The following is a 22,289-nucleotide window of genomic DNA, read 5'->3' as shown; positions in this document are numbered from 1 at the left end:
GCCTTTTTTTTTTTTTTTTTTTTTTTTTTCTTAATGCTCACCAATTCTGTCACGCTCGGTAACCGAGTAACCAAGTAACCGAGAGAGGATCTTAATGCCGACACGCAACTCGGCGACAAGGTGATAATTATTCGTATACAGGATTTGGTATTGATTAATGATATCGTTACAAAGTGCAGCTAATAATTTCTCTGCACTTGTGGCGTGACCTCACGACTTCAAGTTTGCCGGCCGTTGCCAAATTTCTTTAAGGCGCCAGCACAACCCGCGCTAATATTAGCAATTCTGAATGAGGTTTAAGGTCCCGCGTTGTGCGCGCCAAGTTTCCAACATTTTTGGTCGCGCGACCCCGCCAATCCTGTGTTTTCGAATGCGCGTGCGGCTCGAAAGAGAAGCTACGGGCCACACGGGTTCGATGGCCGAGCATCACGGCCACTGGGAGGCTAAGAAAATTTTAACCAGATGCAAGACTAGAATTTTATCGTGTATCCACATGTAAAGTACAGTTAGATCGGCGCATGCGTACAAGAGAAATAAAAGAGAAAAATAATTTTTTTTAATTTTGAAAATTTTCCGCTTCTTTTATTCCACGATAAAAAACGATTGAAACCAAAGATTACCCCCCCCCCCTCACCAACTATCGATAAAAAATTAATAAATCGTATCAGTCGTACCAATCGACTTTTATCGATGTCATTCACAAAGTTGATTAATCGAACGCAGATATCGATTATTCTTGATGAATCGACAACGATGTAAAAAACAATAGCAGAGAGGATATCGATATTTTTACAAAAAATTTTTTTAATCCCGCAATTCCAATTTCGTATAATTAATCAAATTTTAAAAAAATCTAATCAACCGGAAGTCATCGACGTCACAAGGTCGCTGGTTGTTATTTTGATTGGCAATCTCATCGAGCAGATGACGTAGTCAATAAGTTACAGTGATGTATGATGCCTGACGTCATCCCTCTCTCCTGACGTTCAAATCCTATGACTATGACACACGCAGTCACTTTTCATACATGTTGCACATGATTCATTTTTTTTTCTCTTTGCGCCCGCCATTTTCCCACTTCAACTGTAATCTCGTCTATCGCCTCGACAAATCAGCCGCTGTCCGACACGTAAGAAACGATCGGATCGACCTTGTCTCGTCATTCCTACTCGCCACGTAAAAATATCTACGTCCACCTATACACCACTCAGCCATATGTATTATACGTGTACATTGCTTCCTGTCAAGTCTTGTAAGGAGGTTTGAACTGCCGCTGATTAACCTAACCTAATCACCACGTTGTCTTTGAGCACCCGTATATGTATATATATATAACTACTGGTCCGTGATTAAGGTATAGACAGTGCCATAAGAATCTATTGACATTGTCAGTCCTCCTCGACTTCACGGAAGTACTTACCATAATAAATATAGTTGCTGCTTACAGGTTAGCTCTGGCAGGCAGTCGATACGTATTAAATCGGTGCAACTCTTCCCCGAGCGTCAACGCCGTGGCGTCCCATTAAAAATGTACGATGTACGAAAGAGATTCTACTATTTTACAGAAGCCCAGGGCGATACGAGCGAATACGTACGTCCCTGGAACAGATATAATTTTCCAACCGAGGATCCTCGCGTAGTATTTACCATTGGACTTGGACACATCTCGTGGCTCGGTGTCCCTGATGAAATAATGTCACTTCCTTCGAACGATTTCGTAATCTTCGCGATACGTCACGTGACAGACGCCATGATGGATAATAGGATTTGAGTCGACGGACGGTGGGGACACAAAAAAGAATCAACGACAGTGCTGTTATTTTGTAATAATAAAATGTATTAAATAGGTAGTGTATTGTTGGCAATACTTATCAAACTACATATTTCGTGGTACATGAGAGTTGAGTTTTAATGAACAAAAAGAAACGTGAAAAAAAAGCCTGCCGAATAAAATTATCGTGCACGGACGCCATTGATCGATGGTATGCCGAGTGTTGTCAATATTTTATCTTTACGTCCAATGGCGTCATACGCGCGAGTTCTCGAACGACTTGCTTTTTTTTGACTTGCTATGTCCAAAAACGAAAATCTAACGCTCTCTTTTTTAATGCTCTATCACTTTTCTGGTCCCTGTGGAGTAGATAGGCCGAGGGGCTACGAACGCGTGCGAATCGACTGCGCATGCGCAGAACGAGGATCGTATTGGCCCTATCTCCGTCGTACGAGCCAATGGAAGATATTAATTCACAAGTAGCCCAAAGACTTTTCGTCCTCTGTAAATATGAATTATTTTCAAAAAAAAGATATATATATATACTAAAGACACCAGAAACTAAAGTCCAAGCGTTAATATCACGGGAATCGTAAGAGACGTAGGCGGACAATGAAAAAGCGTCCAAGGTGACGTCACTTCGATGATCGTACGAAAAACAAATGAAAAATTTAAACAAGAATACGTGAGTTTTAGAATCGTTAACAGACAAAATAAATGCCAATAAATGACGTAAACACGAACAAAGGACCAAAAGTATTTTCGTATTTACTTTTCGAGCAAAGGAAACGATAGTCGACCCATCCGCATCCTGTTCGAGCGACTTCCGTCGGCCTATCAGTTGGCTCCCATGATTAATGCGTATTTTTCAAGTTTGCAAAGACGTACGTTAATTATTATTTTTTTTTCTTTCTCTTCTCCTCCCTCCACATATGACTCACATTTCTTTCACAGCTCTCTCTCCCTTTCTCTCTCTCTCTCTCTCTCTCTCTCTCTCTCTCTCTCTCTCTCTCTCTCTAATTATATCGCTACTCGCTATCCCTCGTACCAGGCTAAACTGTCAATCGGTTCGCGAGCGTCTTCGTCGCGATCGACTATCACAAAGGAGAATTAAGTATACATTTATGGAATAACGATCTGCAAAGGGCACGATGACGATAAAAGGTGAGTGAGAGCAGAGAAAATCCGAGATAAATAATTACCATTGATCGTAGACGTAAATTTATATATATCGAAGATAATTTTTTTTTTATTCACCTCTTTCCTACCTCATTTCTTTCTCTGACTCTCAATTTCTTTGTATCCTCAACAACACGCATTCTCACTTTCTCAATCTCTGACACACATTCTCTTTCTCTCTTTCTCTCTCCCCTTCTCTCGTTAGAGAGTCGGCACGTATTGAGAGACGAACTCGAAGGAAAAAAAAAAAAAAAAATCCAAATCAACGAATCGAAAATAGGAAAAAAAATGCACAGGAATTGAAATATAATTAGATGAAAAAAAAAAAAAAAAATAAGTAACACGGTATCGTCGTGTTATCCGAAAAAAAAAAATTGTATGCGTGCATATATAAACAAAACATTGCGCATATACGTAAACGGTGTTCGCAGTCAAAGGAAAGATGGAGGAGAGGAAGAAAAAAAAAACACAGACACAAGAACGTGTTCAGGTTTGAGAGCCAAGAGATCGACCTGCATTATGTGTATATCTGAGAAGAAACGCAGTATAAAATATTGTATAAATATATAAATACGATTGAAAAAATAAATATATTAAATTAAAAAAGACGTACACATAAAGTATATTATTTATTATTAATTGTAAGTGGTCAAGTCTATAACAGGGGCGCGTGCCCGCGTGCGCCTGAGGAGTCCATCGTTACACGTACCAAGAGTGACATGACGTAGGTTACAAATGTGCACGCGAGAGATTTTCAAATTACATATGGAGAAAAAAAAAGGAGAAAAGTTTTCAAAAACAAAAAATTGATATCGGATATACTCGAGAAAAAAAAAAAAAAGTTAAAGAGAAAAAACTAATTAGGCAATTTCACGACTCGTTTTCAAAAACGAGCATGACCATCCAACAATTTTCCAAAATTATCCTCTGCCAAGTGACCGACTCTCAAGCACTTTTCAACCAACGTCACGTGTTCGCAAAAGAAAGAGAAAAAAAAAAACCAAAATCCGACCACGTAGGCACGCGCTCACAATTGTGTTTTGGGTTCAATTCGAAGGAAGTTTTTTTTGGGTAAGACAAGGAAACGAGGGTATTCTAGGGGGTTGTTACGGGAGTCGGGAAGAGGAGAGAGGGATACAGGAGTCGTTAACGTTAATTCGTCTTCTCGTTCGTTTTTTTTTTTTTTTTCGAAAAAAAATTTCACCTTCATAATTTTCAAAGCGCAATGCATAATTTCTCTCTCGTTCGCCCATTTCGACTTTTAGCGTCAATTTTTTCTTCCTTCCCCTAAAAGCCGCACACTTTTCTATTGTTGTTTTTTTTTTTTTACATATTTCCTTAAATCGCTGAAAAGTGCTCAATTTCTGTTAAACTCGCCCACTTTTGCCCGTACATACATATATAAATATATATCGCCACTGCGAAGAGAAGACGAGGGGGAGGGGGGGGGGGTGGTTCCGAAGGAAAAAGAAAATAGGTTTCTCGGGAGGATATAATGTATAAAATTAAATAGTCGATAAATAATTGAGTGGATAATAAATCGTCGATAGTTTATATGTTCGCGTGTTATGTCGCATTGTCGTCGTGGACCGATGGAGTAAAATCCAAAATTTCCATGACGACTTACTTGATTCGGAGTAACATCATTATACAGTGCGTATACAGCGGCGGCACAGTAATAACTATGGTATAGTCGTAGTGGAAGTAGTAGTAGCAGTAGTGGTGGTGGTAGTAGTAGTAGTAGTAGTAGTAGTAGTAGTAAATAGCAATAACATTAAAAATAGGGATAATAATATAAATAGCTATCAGCTAGCATTGATTTTACGATTTTTCTTCGGTAGAACTTTTTATCGGAGGAAAAAAAAAAGAAAATAGTGATAACTGAATCTTTGAAAAAATTTCTTTAACGCTCCACTTGGCGCCTCCTAACGAAACTATGAGAGAAACGCCGCAGCGTGTTACGAAAATGGCAAAAATGAAAAAAAAAAAGCACATAATATTGAAAAAAAAAAAAATTATTTTTGAAAAACCGTTATCGTCCGTGACTGTAGGAGAGAAAAAAAAGGAAATTTCTAAAGTCCGCTTCAGAAAGTACTATTTTGAAAATATTGTCGCTCACAGTTTTGCTTTTTTCGTGTGTGTGTGTCTGTGTGTGTCTGTGCGTGTATCCATCAGTAAGTGTATCGCGGGGACAAAAACGCGTTGACCTCGAGGCGGGGTAGTTGATGCGAATATAATAATTAATAATAATTAATAGATATAATAATAATAATAATGATAAACTAAATCTATAATAACATTTGTTTCAAATATAAATTAAACGAAAACATTTTTTTTTTTCTAAATGTAAGAAGTATATATACAAAATGTATTCGATTTTCAGAAACCACGTCATTTAGGCACTTATTCTGCTTTTCCTCTACTCGCGCCCTAAACTCGCGACGTCGCCACCGCTCGGCGGAGGGCGCGAGGATCGCGCAAAAGAACGATTTGGAATTTTTTTTGTAAAAATTAAAAAAAAAAATATAAAGCAGACCAAATTTCTCCACAATTGTCCGTCAGGACTGCTGCCCCGGTATATACCGGGTGTACCAATAAATTTCCGCGACCCTCTCGCGCTCCACCTTAATAAATCCACGCCTCCCCCCCCCGCCCACCAACCTCTTCGTTTTCGCGTGTTATAATAGAATTTTTCTCGTTAATAATAGTAAATATTTCTATTGCAATAGTTACATATCACATTTTTTTTTATGGGAAAGAACAATGTTATCTCGAAATAATAATAATATATAATAATTATTTTGCCGTCTCGCGTAAACCCATCCGCACCCGTGTGATATCACACACGCGCGCACATACGCCTCTCTCGCAGGCCGTTTCTCGGTATCCCCTCTAATAAAAAAAAAAAGTCAAATTAAACAAGGCCCAAAAAAGCCATCCGAGAGTGAAGCAAACACCAAAAAAAAAAAAAAAAAAAAAAAAAAAAAAAAAAAAAAAAAAAAAGAAAAGAAAAGAAACGAAGCGCGTCGTCCCGTTCCCGTGTGACTTCGCTATCGCTCTCCTTGTCCCTCCCCAATGAAATTTCCATTGTCAAAAAAAGACATCGGCGCCAAATTTTTTCGAAATTTTGCACATCGCCAAAATCTCGAAAATACCGCCGTGGCGCGATCACGCGACGATCCGACGTCACGATGATCGTCGTGCCTGAAAAAATTAAGATCAATCCCGTTCAATTGATAATCGATCGTTGCGAAACAATTTCGAAAGTTCGCTCTAAATGAAAAAAAAAAAAAAAATTGGGGGCATTCCGACGTAGAATCGCACCTTAAACGCTAACGTTACTCTATAAGACACATAAAGTTCCCTCAAGCACGCTCGAAAAACAATAATAATAATAATAATAATAATAATAATAATAATAATAATAATAATAATCACACGCACAATCGCTCGCACTCTCTCGGAGACTATCGAGGCAAAATACGCGATTGCTAAATTTTACTGATCGTTCACTCGGTGAAAATTCGCGCATTAAGGAAAGAAGCGCATTAAGAAAAAAAAATGAAATTGAAAGAAAAAAGAAAGAAAAAAAAAAACGCGAGCTCGCGCCACAACGAGGATACGACAAAGAGCGCGATCCCCGTAATTCAGCATACGCGTACACGCCCGCCTATTAGGCATTGGAAGACAATCGGAGTTTTCGTTAATCATTTTTCATCTTTAAATCATTTATAAATTTGCTCTCATTATAATCTTTGATTGTTAATCGATATATACCACCCTATGTATTAATATAATCTATCGTTATAATCGTTATCATACACGCCCTGACACTCTCTCACTCTCTCTCTCTCTCTCTCTCTCTCTAGCACTTTCTCCAAATTCACACACGACGGAACATACTCATACGTAAATATTGCTCTTGGGCAATCATCTCCCGATTTAAAAAACTTGATACGGACAATTATTTATAGTCGACAATTTTCCTGGTTCACGCATTGTCTTGTATCTCGTCTTGCCAGGCGTTTATTAATCGATCGCGGTCAATTAAAAAAAAAAGGTAATAATAATAATAATAATAATAATAATAATAAAGTCCCAGCCGAAACCAGCCGGGTCCTTTAGCGTGAACTTTTACGCGCGACGTATAAACCCCCTAATGGCGCATACCTAAAACGAATGTTTTGGAATATATTGCAACGTCACACCTGCCCCGGGTACACGTCTCTCTCTCTCTCTCTCTCTCTCTCTCTCTCTCTCTCAAACTCTCTCTCTCTCTATCTTTGTTCTCCGCGCACGTAAACGCACAGAGAAACGCATACGCAAACGGACCCGGATTAAACCTTCCTTCGTATTCTTTATATCCCCTTACATGCTACGTATAAAAAGGAAAAGTAGTGGAGCCTTCGCGCGGGCGTTGCTTAAGGAAACGTGCGCGAAGGCTAAAAATCGTGGCCACTCGTTAAAGTAAAGGAGCTTCATCGTATTACGAAAAAAAAAAGAAGGAAAACAAAAAAAAAAAAGAGTACAGTGCTCTGCGTTGGCAAACAAGACGAAAAAGAAAGAAAAAAAAAAGAAAGAAAGAAGGTAAGAACAAAGAACGAAAGTACCAACGACACAATAAGAACCACAAGATCGCGTATAAGGTAAGGAATAACTTTTTACGTAGAAATATATGTAAGAAGTAGAAAATATCTATAGTGTACACATATAATAATGTATATCCCATAAATAAATATGTATATATACGCGTATAGAAACGTCACGTTACTCAATGTAAAAACCTCTGAGGAGCGGAAAGCGGCTCCTGTCCTCTTCGATTCTTGAATCGAGCAGCGTCGCTGGCATCGCGGGCGCCCAAGAAGTCGATGCATTCGCGAGCGAGACATGTATTGGTGGGGTCGGGGGTCAGGGGAGTCCAATCGAGGAGAGGTCAGGGAGGTCGCTTGTAGCCGTCGACAAACGCCGTGGTTGTAAGAAACACTGATGCCCCGATAGAAGCAGGATTAGCAGTAACGGTAGACAGTAGGAGTAGGTAGCGTGGTGATAGTGACAGTAGTAAATAGCGGGATCATCTTGGTGGTCCTGACAGTGCAGAAGGAGTTAGATCTTGAGGTTGTCGAAGTCAGCGAGCGTACTGCTGATCCTGTTGAATACGGGCAACCTGGACTCCGCGTTCGGTGACAGCGGGGACGGCGTCCTGGGGCTGTGATCGTCGGCTATCGTGCTGACGCCCTGTGGACTCGGGCTCTGCCGAGCGAGCAGCCCGAAGTCCTGTCCGAAGCTGAAGGGCGTGGTGGGTACGTTGGCGTCGTCGCTGAAGAAGCTGGCCATGGAGTTGGTGGGCGATTGGCTGAGACTGGAGGACGGCGAGACCGAGTCGGCGGTGCTACCGAGAGAGAAGGTAGGACTGAGGTTGAGCGGCTTGGGTCTGGCCGATCCGCCGATTACGGAACCGCCATTGTGATGGCTCTGATGATTGTTGGAGGTGGCCAGGCTGAGGGAGCCCGTCCTCATCAATGGCGGATTGTAACCGGAGGCGGCGGCGACGGCGACCGCCGAGACGGAGGAGGCTGCGCCAAGGCTGAGGGAGCTCGTTCTCATGAGAGCGGGCGTCGCCGCGGCGGCCGCGGCCGCTGCTGTTATGTGCTCGAGGATGCTGGCGTTCATGGTCACGTTCCCGGTGGCCCCGAGGCCGGAGGTCAGGCTGGCGCTGCTGCTGCTCAGGATGGGACTGAGGCCCATTATGTTTGGCTGAGTCGATCCCAGCTGGGCACTGACCTTCTGATTGTGTATGCGGGCCTCCTCGAAGTTGTGAATGAAGTGACAGCGCGGCCCGTACGGACAGAAGCCGATCGTGTGGAAGGTCCTGCAGAGCTCGGTCTTGTATTTCGGATGGCGCGCGAGGTTGCGCAGCTCCGAGTAACCGTGTGCGAACTGACACTTGTCGCCGTACTTGCAGGCGCCGCTCTCCTCGAACGGACGGCAGAGCTCGGTCTTGTACCTGGACGTGGGCTCGCTGACGCTTCGATCGAGCTTTCGATGCTGCTCGATCAGAGTCACCAGGGAGGTGTAGCTACGACGCAGAGGCGTGTGCCCGCCGCTCGGTTCCTTCGGTTTGGTCTGCGCAGCGTTCTGGAACGATCGAAGAGAAAAGAGAAATATTAAAATGCGACATCGTAAGCCCGAACCGAGTATAGGTATTGGAAAATTCACGGAAATCGCACGGGGGACATAGAATCCAACATGGCCGGCTAATCCCCAGGGTCCCAACCCCCCTTGACCTCGAGACGATCCAGCGCGTCGAAGAACAATGGGCCTACTGTCTGCGGCGACAAACTGTACATTCCCCCCTCGGGGGATAAGTAAAACCACATGGGCTGCAGGGTAAACAAGAAAATTCATCGTGAAACTCCATCGGAAACAATGGCGCGACAGGACGCCTTTGCCAGAGTCACCGGGTATATAATAAGATGCGCCAGCAGCGCCCCTCTGGCCCAAAAACGAACTCCGAACCATAACAATTTATGGCTTCCCAGGCTAAGCCTTTGCATCGCTTTTAACCTTTCTTTTTTTTCACCCTCGCTGACCCTCGTCCAGCATATTGCACCATTTCGTACCTAAAGCGCAATACGCATCCGGCGATAACCTTTTTTTTGACTAATTTTTCAAACTTCCCTCCCACCAAATTTCCTAACCTCCTTCGCGCGTCTCCCAATCCGTCTCATTCGTACGCCGCTTATTCGACAGTTAATTTCAACCACGGACCTTCCCACGAGACTTCATTTCGCCGAATACCGGCCAAATAGCACAGAGAGAAGATTAAGTGCGGGCCAAAAGAAAATAGTTAGAAGCAAGAAAGTAACGAAATAGGCCATCAGCGGTCCCTGCTACCACAAAAGCGACGACTGGGCCTGCATCCGGGCGCGGGACGCAGAATCGGAGAAGAATCGCTTTCACGACTTTTAATTCCCGAGCGAAAGAGACGCTCGCGCGACATTAACGTGGCTGCTGCCTCTGGGTCTCTTGCGAAAGTCACTCGCGCTTTCCGTGACGTCGCGACGCCCCTTTCGAAAGCCGTTTTTACACGGTACGAGAGCTACGGCAGACAAAAGGCACTTAAGACCGTGGAGCGTCAACGCCTAAAGATGATGGACGTCGTTTACATGAAAACTAATGAAAATAAATGAAAGCCAAATAATTCGACCAGACAAATTATTAGTGTATTAATACATATGTAAATGCACAAAGTACACGGAGCATGGATACGTACGGGCGTAAATGCTGTACAAGGAAAAGTACCATTATTTTACGTGTATCAATTTTTTCACCACAGACCCAAGATAAAGGCGCGCGCGTATCTGACGATAGTACGTTGACAAGGTACGACAGACGGAGTCTGAAAAATTGCGTGGGTTTACGGAGTGATAGTGCGTAGGGGTAATTTGCGTAGGTACGCGCATACGATCTATGGAGAACGGTGGAGCGAATGCATACAGATATAGCATTGTACAGGTCGTTTCAGACGGATAAGATCGTGCTTATTGATTTTTGAAAAAAGTTCACTGAAAAAAAAAATATAAAAATCCGCCTTCCCATAATACAAATATTTCACTCTAGGTGACTTATCGAACGTTTATGTAAATTCTATATATATATATATATATATATATATATATATATGCAAGACGTATCTTCCAAGAATCATTTCCGTCGAAAGAGTCACGCACTTTTTTTTTTGCAAAATTTTCCACGAATTTTTCACTCGACCGTTATCCTCGCGTTCAATGCCAATCTCTCGAATCCGAGAAACCGCATGACAAAAGAAAAGAAAAAAAAAATTATATCGCGCGTGACCGACAATTTGCCCGATTGCGGTTGATTAAAGCGAACGATCATGCCCATTGATGAATCACGTTGAGGAAATCATTGGACGACAAAATGTTGGTCCTTCGATATTTAATTTCCTCCTTTCGCCCATAAATCACGCAGGGACGCGAATCCGAACGCGAGTCCGTCGCTTTAAGGCCGAATACATCGTATTCGCAAAGTTTACCGGCGCTGCCCGAACGTTGAGCTATTGCGAAAATAGACAGCGAATTCGAGCGAGGCGCCGGAATGAAAATAAAAATGGCTTCCCCGCTGACGATTTGCATGCATCCCAACAGCCGGCACGTATATATAGATATACAGAGGCAAGTACTGAAAATGAAAAGTGAACGCAGTCACGAAGTGCTCCGTGAGTGTAAGGGTATATACTACAAAGCCTCTCGCGCTGATTCTTACGCAACGTAGATGCTATCGCACCGACTAATTATCCAATTTTCAATCAGCCGCTCAGTTGCGCCGCGATCAGTTTTCAATGATTACGACACTTATCCGCATTGGGATATAGGTATAAACAGTGAGGCCTTGGCGCTCTGTGAACTTTAAAGTACTTCCTGATAATCATTGAAAAAAAAAAAAAGGAGTCAAAACTCCAACAACGATGAAGGACTTTTTTGTCCCGTTGTAAATCGGTCTTTACTTACCGGGGCGATGTATATACATAGGGATTAATGCCGCGTACACCAAGTGCGACGCAGCCCATGAATTCAGGCACAATGCTCGAAGCATACAGTACACGTATATCGGCGACTTTGCTGTCGCACAAAGGCGATTCCACAACGGGAAGTTCGTAAAACGCACTGCGAAGCCGGTATCACGCAGGGCAAAAGTATAACGAGAAACATGAAAAACATCGTGCATCGATAAGTAAGCAAGAAAGGGACAGAAGTCTAAACGAAAGGCTGATAAACGCAAGGAAACATTGATTCTCGTTAAAGTAAACAAATTGAAAATTACAAAGCGCAAAAGAGACAAAAGCGCCGACCAGTGATTATTTTCGTGCATAACGTCGCCTTGGCGCGCGACCAAAAAATTTCGGATTCGAAGCACCGCGATGAAGTCATCAATTTTTCCCCGTGATTCGTGGCCACAGCCAACTCCTCAAGGTGACGTATATTCGCGTATCAAGCTGAGAATGGTATAAAAATAAAAAAATTTTTTCCCAAGTACGCTCGGAGCGAGAGCGAAAAAAAAGAATATTTTAACGGGTGTGAGTCAGGCTTTACTTCAAAAAACCCAAGAGAGTGTATCCCGCTCGTTGTGGCAACGGGCAGCTTCGAGCGACTCGCAGTGCAGGAGCGGACCAAAGCAAGCAAGGTGCACGGAAACCTTCCCCCTTTTGTGTCAGGTTTCTTTTCAGGAATATGGGAAAATTTTTCAACCAAAGAGACCAGCTTCAACCCTACAAAGAACATCGTGCGTGAAACCCGCCCCGTGTACAGTACAGTAGCGGTATAGTTTGCGTACGTGTATATATATATATTACGCCTGCCGTTCCCATTATATACATATATATAGGGTGTCGCATAAAGACCGGGTAAACACGGAGCAACAGGTTCCCGGAGTTCTTTTACGGCACGCGTAAAACCAGGGAACGTACCTATGACATTGGGGTAGTTTGCTTTAGGGGATGAAATCGACGGTCCTTGCCGTAAAAGCAGTAATTGGTCGCCGAGCAATTGTAAGGAATTTTATGAGCCTCCCCTAAAGGGTGTCACAATTACAGGATCCGTATGGAAGACAGAGCCTACCTACGATCGCTAAGGACGATAATACTATGGATTCCCGGATTACTATCGTTCGACAATTAATTACGATACTCCCCTAGAGCAATTACAGAAATACCAGATAACGGGTAAATACTTGGAATTAACAATGGCCGCTACTACCGTCTTATTAGCCTCTCGGAACGTACAGGACAGGGGGTCGCGTATAAATCCAGGTAACAAATTATTGGTAATAAAAAAAAAAAAGAAACGATCAACTGTAAATTTTTGTCCTTTTCAGATTTTGTGATACAAAGAAAATATGGGAATTAGTAAAAATTATACGTCACAGCGTTCTTAGAGTCTCCCTTACAATTTATTTACGATATCGATACATTGTTGCAACTTCGAAATGTTCAACCACCACGAATTAATTGGTATATCTGCTGGTTATGATCTACGTGCTATTAACAACGTTGCCAATTCTTTGGTTTATATATGTAACTCACTACTTTTATATATATATATATGCATCATGCTCATATAACATTACGCACGTTACGCACTCGGCATTTGTACATGCGTGTACGTTAATCGCGCGTTAGAAATCGAATCTCGAAGCGCGACAATGCCGTCGTACTGCGTAACAATCGAATCGAGCTGGGCTCAAGTGAATAAACAAGCGGCATGTCGTACGAGTGTACTTTTGTATACAATAAGCTGTACACCGTACACTGGGTGCCCGGTAGGAACGTAAACGTTGGTTTGAGAAGTGAAGGAAAAAAAAAAAATATATATATATATAAAAGTCGAAAGTCAACAAGATTGAATTCCAATATGAGTTGGTGACAGTCGCTGTGAAAATTGTCCAGAGTATCGAAAGTCACTCGACGTCAAATCGATAAGAGGAAAGGATCGCGCATCGATCGAGAGAAGCCAAACTTCCTGGGAAAGTAATACGAGGCGGGAAAGTGCGACAGAAGAGTAAAAGAGAAATTCGGTAGCGGAGCGGAGCGTCGAGTGTGAAAATTTCCGGCGATCTTTTACGAACGGTTTTCACTTGTCAAAATCGCGCGACATTTCCTGCCGGAATGAGAAAGAGAAATATATATGGGTGTATAGAGACAAAGAGAGAAAGAGAAAATATGATGGATTCTCGTTAAACGACGATTATTCATCGTAAGCGACGATGACGAATTTGGTTCGCGGAATTTTCACGCCTATTTATTATTCATTGTATTTCGATAAACGAACCCGATCGAAAGTTCACGAGCATTGACCAACAGTCTAATTGTCGAGTCCACGCTCCGAGGGGTAACTTGAAGAAAGGAATGTGTCAGAGGCTCTGGGAGAAATTACGTACGAAAGTATAACTATCCAAGAGAGAAATTATACCGGCAAACGTTAAACGACAAATTGACCATGGTACTTTTCCATATTTAATACGGCCATTGCTACGCGCCATAATAAAAATGGAATCACGTTGTAAAGGAGCATGACGAAGCAATTACGTTTACTGCCGAATATACTCCCCGATTAAAAATAGCCCAGGCTGTGATCATTCTTAAAGTCCAAAAAGTCACGTTGCCCGATGATTAATGTAACATGAGCGAGAAAATGACAAGTGCAGAAGAGTTTACGATGAAAATGCCGGAAATTGTAGAACGTAAAGTGTACTAAGCTAGTGGAGTGTCCTGTGTATATATATATTTGTATGTTTGTAATTTTGAAAATTCCCGCCATCAATTACAGGTCCTTCCCTTCGAATTCGTGAGAATTTAACGTTTTACTGGAAATTACGAGGAACTCGTTTCCTTTTCAATTTTTATCCTCAAGCATAATACTGGCTATGAGTTTTCTTTCTTCCACAAAAATAACCCGTCAGAAACGTGGCGACGACTCTTAGCGTAGGTCGGTTATTCTGGAACGAGTAAGTATTGCCGGTTTTACTTGGTCTTTGGTGTAAAGCTCGATACACAGTGCGCCCGGTAGACTCTTGCGGATAGAAGTCTATATTAATGCCGGTAAGACTACGTGGGTCGTACCATTCCCGAGAGAAGAGTATTTTTTGTCGCGTGTTTGGTATCTTTATTTATTTCCCTTTTTTTCCCCTACCAATCTCTTCCAGGAGGCCCACTAGACAAGAAACAAGCTTCTGCTTACCGGTGTTGCTGTGAACTTCGGTTTAAAGAATTCTACGGTTTTTTTTTACTTGACTAACCAGCAAAAAAGTTCACCCTGGGTATACGAAATAACCTAGACGACACTAATGAGTCACTCCGAATTTATACGAAAAACAAAAAAATCACAGTGTAACGGTAAAGATTTCAAATGTTCGCGGCTCCAATTTCACTGCAATAGCATGCAACAGGCTTAAAGTTCTTTTCCCTACAGTCTTCTCAGATACTTTTCTTTTTTCTACTAGCGACCATGTGTCAGGCTCCGTGTAATTTATGACTATTTTGGATATTGCTCCTCGAATCTTCCGTGTTTTTCGTATGTGTATAATTTCGAGGCTTGTGCGTCCTCCTAGCGTACACCAAAGCGCGGAGGTGAAACTCTGGAGGTGAAACCAAAGAGAGTGTTCGGCTGTACAAGTTCCTCTAAGGTGAGAGTCGTTCCTTCTTAGTTGTTTTATTTACGGTGTTGCCGCTGCTCGTTCACCGTCGCGACGTCTCCGTCTCATCGCGCACTTTTATTTTTCTTTGTTAACATTTTCATGTCTCGACATTACTATAGGAGCTAGAATGGCGAAACAGGCCTGAACACGCACGCCTGTAGCAGCCAAGGAGTGGGTGTGTGTGTGTATGTTAATCGTTTATTCAAAATTCATTTCTTACCTTGAAGAGATGATCGCTACAGTCAAACATGGGGTTGCTCATGACAGCGGCCGACATGATTCTTCAGTTTTGTAAACTTTCGGTCGAGCTTCTTGCTTAAGGATGCGCGATCTGCTCCGTTCGTTCCTGGAATAGGTACGAGGCGTGGCGCTTTCCAGAATATATACGGAACAGAGTAATAATGTCGTAGTCTCTTTGAAGAAAGAGAACAATGAAAACCGTGATGAACTGAGAACACAAAAACTGCCACTTCGAAGTTTTCTCGTAGTTACATTTAGGCACAGTCGCGTCGAGAAATTATTCTTATCGAGAAGCCGCAAAGGCGATAATAAACGAAAATAAAATGGCTCTCGTTCGGACTCTGTGTCGTGTTTAAAAGTAAAGTGGATATCTCGGAGATTTAAATTCGTAAAAATTTCGCAGTCCGAGGGAATAACTTTAGAGGCACGTTTTGCAGATTCGAGGATCCTTCCGACGCGCTAATATCGATATACCCCTTTGGCGACGGATATGCAATTCTGTATAAGTTCCTCGTGCGGAGTCGGTAAACGCGCGCGTTTGTTTTAAAATGACTACTTAAAAAACTTGGCACTTTTTTGGTCTTATAACTCACGGCTCTGTGTAAGCGTAGCTCTTGGAAATCTAGCTCGCAAAGCGCCCGAAAGCTAACTGACTGTCTGCTGGAAGAAGCCGAGAGAGGCTAGTCCCGCGAAAGGCGGCGTACCAGTCCGAGCCAATCGGAGCGCACCGTGTACCCCACTACGAATACAAACAGTAATCCCCACCAGATGAGCCTTGACAACCCTCTCGCGATCCCACGAAACAGCCAATGGCAAAAATTCATCTTCTACCCTCTAGCGCGACCCCACGTGCGTGACCCCCGCGAATTTTCAGAGGACCCGCGCAATTTTCGAACATAACCAACGCGCTCTCTCATTGGTCCGGACTTGCCCCACCGCCTTCCCCTGACCTCCCACTACTTAAACATCCGAGACTCGAACCTTCCCCGCGCAGTATAACTACAAATTTTTACCCTCTCTACCTCACCATTATTTCCTCATATCTCCGTCGATGCTGCTGCTGCTGCCTTCGCTCTTTTTTTTCTTCTTCTTCCTTCTCCTATCCATAACAATCCAACTTCTCCGTGAATCGCCAGCGCTTACGAAGACTTTTCGCCGATTTCGACCGAAACTCATTCCGCACGGGATTCTTTCTCCTAACTATGACTACTCCGATGAATCATTACTTGCCTTATTCACAACGCTGGCGCTCATTGTAAAACCATAATGCTTTTTAAAGGACACGCGAGAAAAGGCCAACAGACGCTCCTGCTCGGTGCTCTCGCCACGGCCGAGAATGAACGCGCTTCGTCGTATGAATGAAATCTAGCCTCTATTCATGCTCCGGCAAGAGACGGCAGCTCCTAAATAGCAATTGTCATTATTATCATCGGTTACGTCGACTTTACTAAGAGTACACTATTTTCATTATACCGTGTCCATACCTACGTGTGCACGTGGGTACTATCGCCTGGACGATCATGGAATTTCGCAAGACCAGAAGGTTTCGAGGTCTTTGGGTCATGACACCGTGTCGAATCAAGCATCGGCATAGCGGCGCTGCTTATGATTATTAAATCGTACAACAATAACAACGAGAACAATTGCTTTGTTACGCTACAAAAGTGAATAGCCACTCTGTATCCACAGCCAACAATATCCTGTTAACTCGGGATATATTCATCGGGCAGTCAAATTATTTTTTTTACCAAATTTCACATTTCTTATCGTTTCATCCCATAAGCCACCCGCATATTTTCTAGAGTCCCTCTTTCGACCATGCGCCACCATAACGAGAAAACGTGCCCCATTAACCGTTATATTTAGCGGCATGAGAATCTCTACAGGGTTGAAAACACACCCCCATGGGGTTCCTCTTAGTTCGAGAACCCCCATCTGCCCGTATGCTATGGGAAATACCACGACACCCCTAATTGAACGTGAGTCGAAAAAGTGGATTTTTAATACCTATACCTATATATATACACTATACATAATTGCCTATCCAATCATCCATAGGTACTTGCATGCATATATAAAATTAATCCAATGAAATTTAATCCTCGTATATTCCGAATCAATTTCAAGTCGCTTACTTGATATTTCAAAATTACTTAAGTCATCTCCAATGGCAAATGGCAAAGGACTGCTATCAGGGTCACGATAACTTTCATCGTTTCATTATTATCATTTTTTCTGTACATACCATTATTTACATACATTTTTCACTTCGAATTCAAATTTCTACATTCGCACGGACTTTCTGCTTTCTCACGGCAAGTTCCCTTTGTCCAATCGAACGATTTATCGCCCACGTGATATACACGGATAAATTTATACGTATCATTTTTCCCCTAGTATTTCAAGACCCGTATCCCATAACGTATGGAAAATTCCCTAGACCCATATCAGAGAGACAAAAAAAGTATTAAACTTGGAAAAATTTTTTGAATCCCCAGAAAATTTTTTTTCACATTTTTTTTTTTCCAAAAAAACTATCTCCAGTTGTGTAACGTATATCTCCCAGTCTCACGAGGTCTCAAATATGTCCCGAGTCTGTCGTACGTCGTTGGGATGGGAGAGAGGGGGAAAAAAAAGCTTCAGTGACGTCATCGGCCTTACTCGGCGTGTGATATTTTCTTCAGTCACTTCTTGTCAATGTAAAATGTCTGCGGCGGTTCGTAAGAAAGTTTTTCTTACGTACCTTCGTGTCTTCTACGTCTACCCTTGCACCATTGGTTGAACAGGGTCTTATCGACATGTGCGCCACTCCTTTCGTTACGCACGAAGAAAGTGTAACTGCCCTGTGTGTATATATATATAGCAATGTATAGTCGCCAGTGTCGCCATCTACATTTTCCTGGATAATACGTGCAATTTACGTGCCTATGGGTATATATGTATATACGCGCACCCAGTAAAGTACATCTGCCGGACACTCGGCGGAAAACGGCCGAGAAACGCAGATGTCCGACAGACGTGGAGAAACTCGCGAAAGGGTTAGCATTCGATATTCGCAATATTTTTATTTTTTATTTTTTAGTTTTTTATTCGATACTCATATTTTGAAATTATCCTAAAAATATAACGAAACCGCGTATTAGATCTGTAATCGATTGTTATCGGGGTTCGATATCGATATTTTTTTTGAAAAAATTTAACGCTCAGTGATTGTTAGGTTTTTTTTTAATACTCTTTACTTAATACTAATACTTATTTTCAATAGCTTAAGATCATCGACTGATACGTTACCATGTCGACTGATACGCATATTGCTTATTACTTGTGCAATACTTTGTTTGCTCAGATTATATATATATATATATATACACAATGTTACTCAGAGCTAGTGCCAGCTGAGGTTGGCGTTTTTATTTTTTAACTCCTATGAATTCCTATGGCAAAATCATCTTTGGCTAGTACAGTAGCGCTGAGTAACAATATATACATATATATATATACAGGGTGTTCGTTATGAAACGCACTGTAGTAACACCGTTGCATTCCTTGTCAAATTCTAATGAATACGTGTATTTTCATTTTTTATTTCATATATCAAAATTTCGAGATAATCAAGGTTGAAGTTGCTGTAATGCGACCAATCAGAACGCGTTTAAACGGAGCGTAGATGACGTCGTCAGTCAGCCCGTAAGGTCTGCTTACACTAGACCAATAACACAATAGGTCCCTGCTTATCTGCATTAATTGAGTGAGACACAATCGGTCGCTGTAACGTTACTGAATTAACGGAAAGTACCCTGTATTCCTTATAATGTCTATTCCTTTAATTTAGATAGTTCAAGATAAACAAGATTTTCTGATTAAACAAGATAGTTCTACCAACGTATTACATTTTCAGTTGTCCTGAAAAGGACCGATTTTGATATACGCATTACCGGGCTTGTATCTCGAAATGCTAATCTGCAACAATTCGATACATTCTCTATGATAATGAATATTCTGAAACACTAAATATTGTAGAGTACGTAACATTTTTATCAGGATGTCGCCTATTAGGATACCTAATCACATATTCTTGCGCCGCTTGTGTTTGGCTGCCATTACATTGGGCTAACACGCAATACATGTCGCAATATTATCCCACACAATAATTACTCATAATGCGATCCTGCAGTCAAAACAACATAAATCGAACTGACTGTCTCCGAAATGTGAAGCGAAATAGGTTGTAAGTTGTGAACAAATTATTTAAGCGCACTAGACTTACTACTGTTATCATAGAAAATGTACGTAATTGTTGCAGATTAGCATGTCGATATTCAAGCTGGGTCATGCGTATATTAAAATCGGTCCTTTTCAGTACCACTCGAAATGTTATACGTTGGTACAACTATCTTGTCAGATTAAAGCAATAGACATTATAAGAAATAAAGGGTACCTTCTGAAATTCACTGACGTTACAGCGAGCGATTGTATCTCACTCAATTACATGCAGATAAACAGGGACACTACGACGATACTCTTAGTGTTATTGCCCTAGTGTAAGCAGGCCTCGCGGGCTGGCTCGCGACGTCATCTACGCTCCGTTTAAACGCGTTCTGATTGGTCGCATTACAGCAACTTCAACCTTGATTATCTCGAAATTTTGATATATGAAATAAAAAATGAAAATACACGTATTCATTAGAATTTGACAAGGAATGCAACGGTGTTACTACAGTGCGTTTCATAACGAACACCCTGTATATATATACAGGTAAATAAAACCGTAGTCGAAATTTTTCATGCCTTTATTATTCGACTGGTATCCGATACGGAATGAGTGTACGATTAGATAAGAGTAGATAAGTAAAGCGTTGCCTCATTATCTCAATATTTAATTAAACATCTGTGATAAAGATACGCAGGTATTATAATGCCGTTTTATTATCATATTCGCTAAGTAGATATATATAAGGCAAAACAGATTATTTTTCAAGTGTGCAACAAACGCCCTGTTCCATAGTCCACCTACGTGCACGTATCGTCAGACTGTAATTAGACTCTTCGAAGAATTCCCTCTATTTATGCGTCCTATATTATCATTATTTCTTTTTAAATAAATAACACGCAATTTTTATTACAAATTTCCAATTTCGTACCTATCGGTGCAAACGAAGCTTTACCGTGCGATTTTTCCTATGTATAAAAAAAATATACACGTAAACCATAAAGAAAATAAAAAATAAAAATAACTTCGTTTCTATGCAAATTCCAATCTTGACATCCGCTGTCTCTCCAGATACATATGAAATATATATATATATATATATATATATATGAGTATAGGCAGTACATATGTGAATACACATTCACTGGCTTTCTCGTTGATCTCGACTCTCCACTTGATCAGGCACTTTCACATTTCACGTTAATTTCAAATTAATAAACGCACGTTGCGTAAGCGAACTTACGTTTACCTTTAATGGGACATTATCCTTGTAAATACTCTTACTCGCATTTATGTATGTATATATATATATATATATATATACATGGTCTCAGGTAGTACACGGGATTCTCGTTCTTCCTGTAAATAAACGTGGGAACCATTGTAGCGATGCTCTCTTCCTTGATTCCGGGGTAAATTTTCCATAACCGACGTACGACGTACGTAAGTACGTAAAAAAGCGTCGCGACGCCTGTAAAATTTTATATGGCACTAATAAACGAATACGTTATTGAAAAATTTGGACATAGACATATATCAGGCAGCTAAGAGAACTTGCTGGGATAATTGTTGACGTCGGTATGTCAATATCGGTACGTCATTGGATGACGATTATGACGTCATAATTATTATACGGGATTCCCATAATTTTGAGATACGAAATTTTGGCCGATGACGATTTTCGTAATGAAAATGAATTTCGACTAATTTTTTTTTCGTGGGGTAGGTTGTCTATATATGTATATATATCTTCGATATCCTTGAGGTACTTTCGTACGTATTATCTTTCTGTTTCTTTTCTCTCTTGTAACGTTACGTCCATTGGCTTAGACAGGCTGGTATATGCCGAGAGACATAATATTATTTTCAGTGCGAGACTTTCACCTCGTTGACTTTCCCTTTCTCCGGCTCGACGTTAACTGGCTACCGATATAGGTACACAGAGTCCTCGACTTCATCACGAGAAGAGTCTATCTTATTTTCCTACGTTCATCTTTGCCTACCGGAAATTCATTCTCTCGTTGTACTTCCTGATTGCGTGTGATCGCGTACTGACTATATATATATATATATATATATATATATATATATATATATATATATATATATATATATATATATATATATATATATATATATATATATATATATATATATATATATATATATATATATTATACACTGTCATTGGTTCTATACCTTATATAGGTTAGATATGACGATTAAAAATTTTTGTAAAAAATTAAATTCCATATCAATATTTTCGATCGATTAAAAAAAAATATATATTTATTCAATACAATCAGATAAGACTTTATTCTTGTCAAATTCTTATACACGCACGCTATACAGCTTGACACTAGTGAACTGATAATAATGATAACGACCACCTACGTTTCCTCCAATGACAGCCACGTGATTTGCCAAGCGAACGGACTCACCGAAATTTACATTCATTGCCGGTTAAGTACAGTCTGAAGTAAAAAAAAGAAATTAGACTGAAAAAAGTATTTTTCCGGTAAATTTGTCATTTCTATAAATGTACGAGGTGGTGGGGGGAGTGATATCAGTTGGAAATAAAATTAGTCAAAAATGAATTAATTTTTATAATTTTTTTTTTTTCATGTGTTTTTGTGACGTATTTTTATCTCGTCCTAGCCCCCCCCCCCCCCCCCC

The 22,289-nt window shown here is 41.1% G+C and overlaps 1 protein-coding gene across 1 annotated transcript in view; it reads right to left on the bottom strand.

The window, feature by feature from the left end:
• Positions 1-16,051, bottom strand: part of LOC107264201 (probable methylmalonate-semialdehyde dehydrogenase [acylating], mitochondrial) — a 29,902-nt gene extending 13,851 nt beyond the window's left edge. Inside the window, exon 1 of the mRNA XM_015732207.2 lies at positions 15,384-16,051. Coding sequence (XP_015587693.1) covers positions 15,384-15,440 — 57 coding nt within the window. The 5' untranslated portion in view covers positions 15,441-16,051. The remainder of the gene's footprint in view (positions 1-15,383) is intronic.
• Between the last annotated feature and the right edge of the window lie 6,238 nt (positions 16,052-22,289).

Source organism: Cephus cinctus, unplaced genomic scaffold, assembly GCF_000341935.2.
Source record: "Cephus cinctus unplaced genomic scaffold, Ccin1 Ccin1_scaffold0168, whole genome shotgun sequence".
NCBI lineage: Eukaryota > Metazoa > Arthropoda > Insecta > Hymenoptera > Cephidae > Cephus > Cephus cinctus.
Note: the sequence above shows the minus strand (reverse complement) of the source record. Positions and strands in the feature narration are given on the sequence as shown.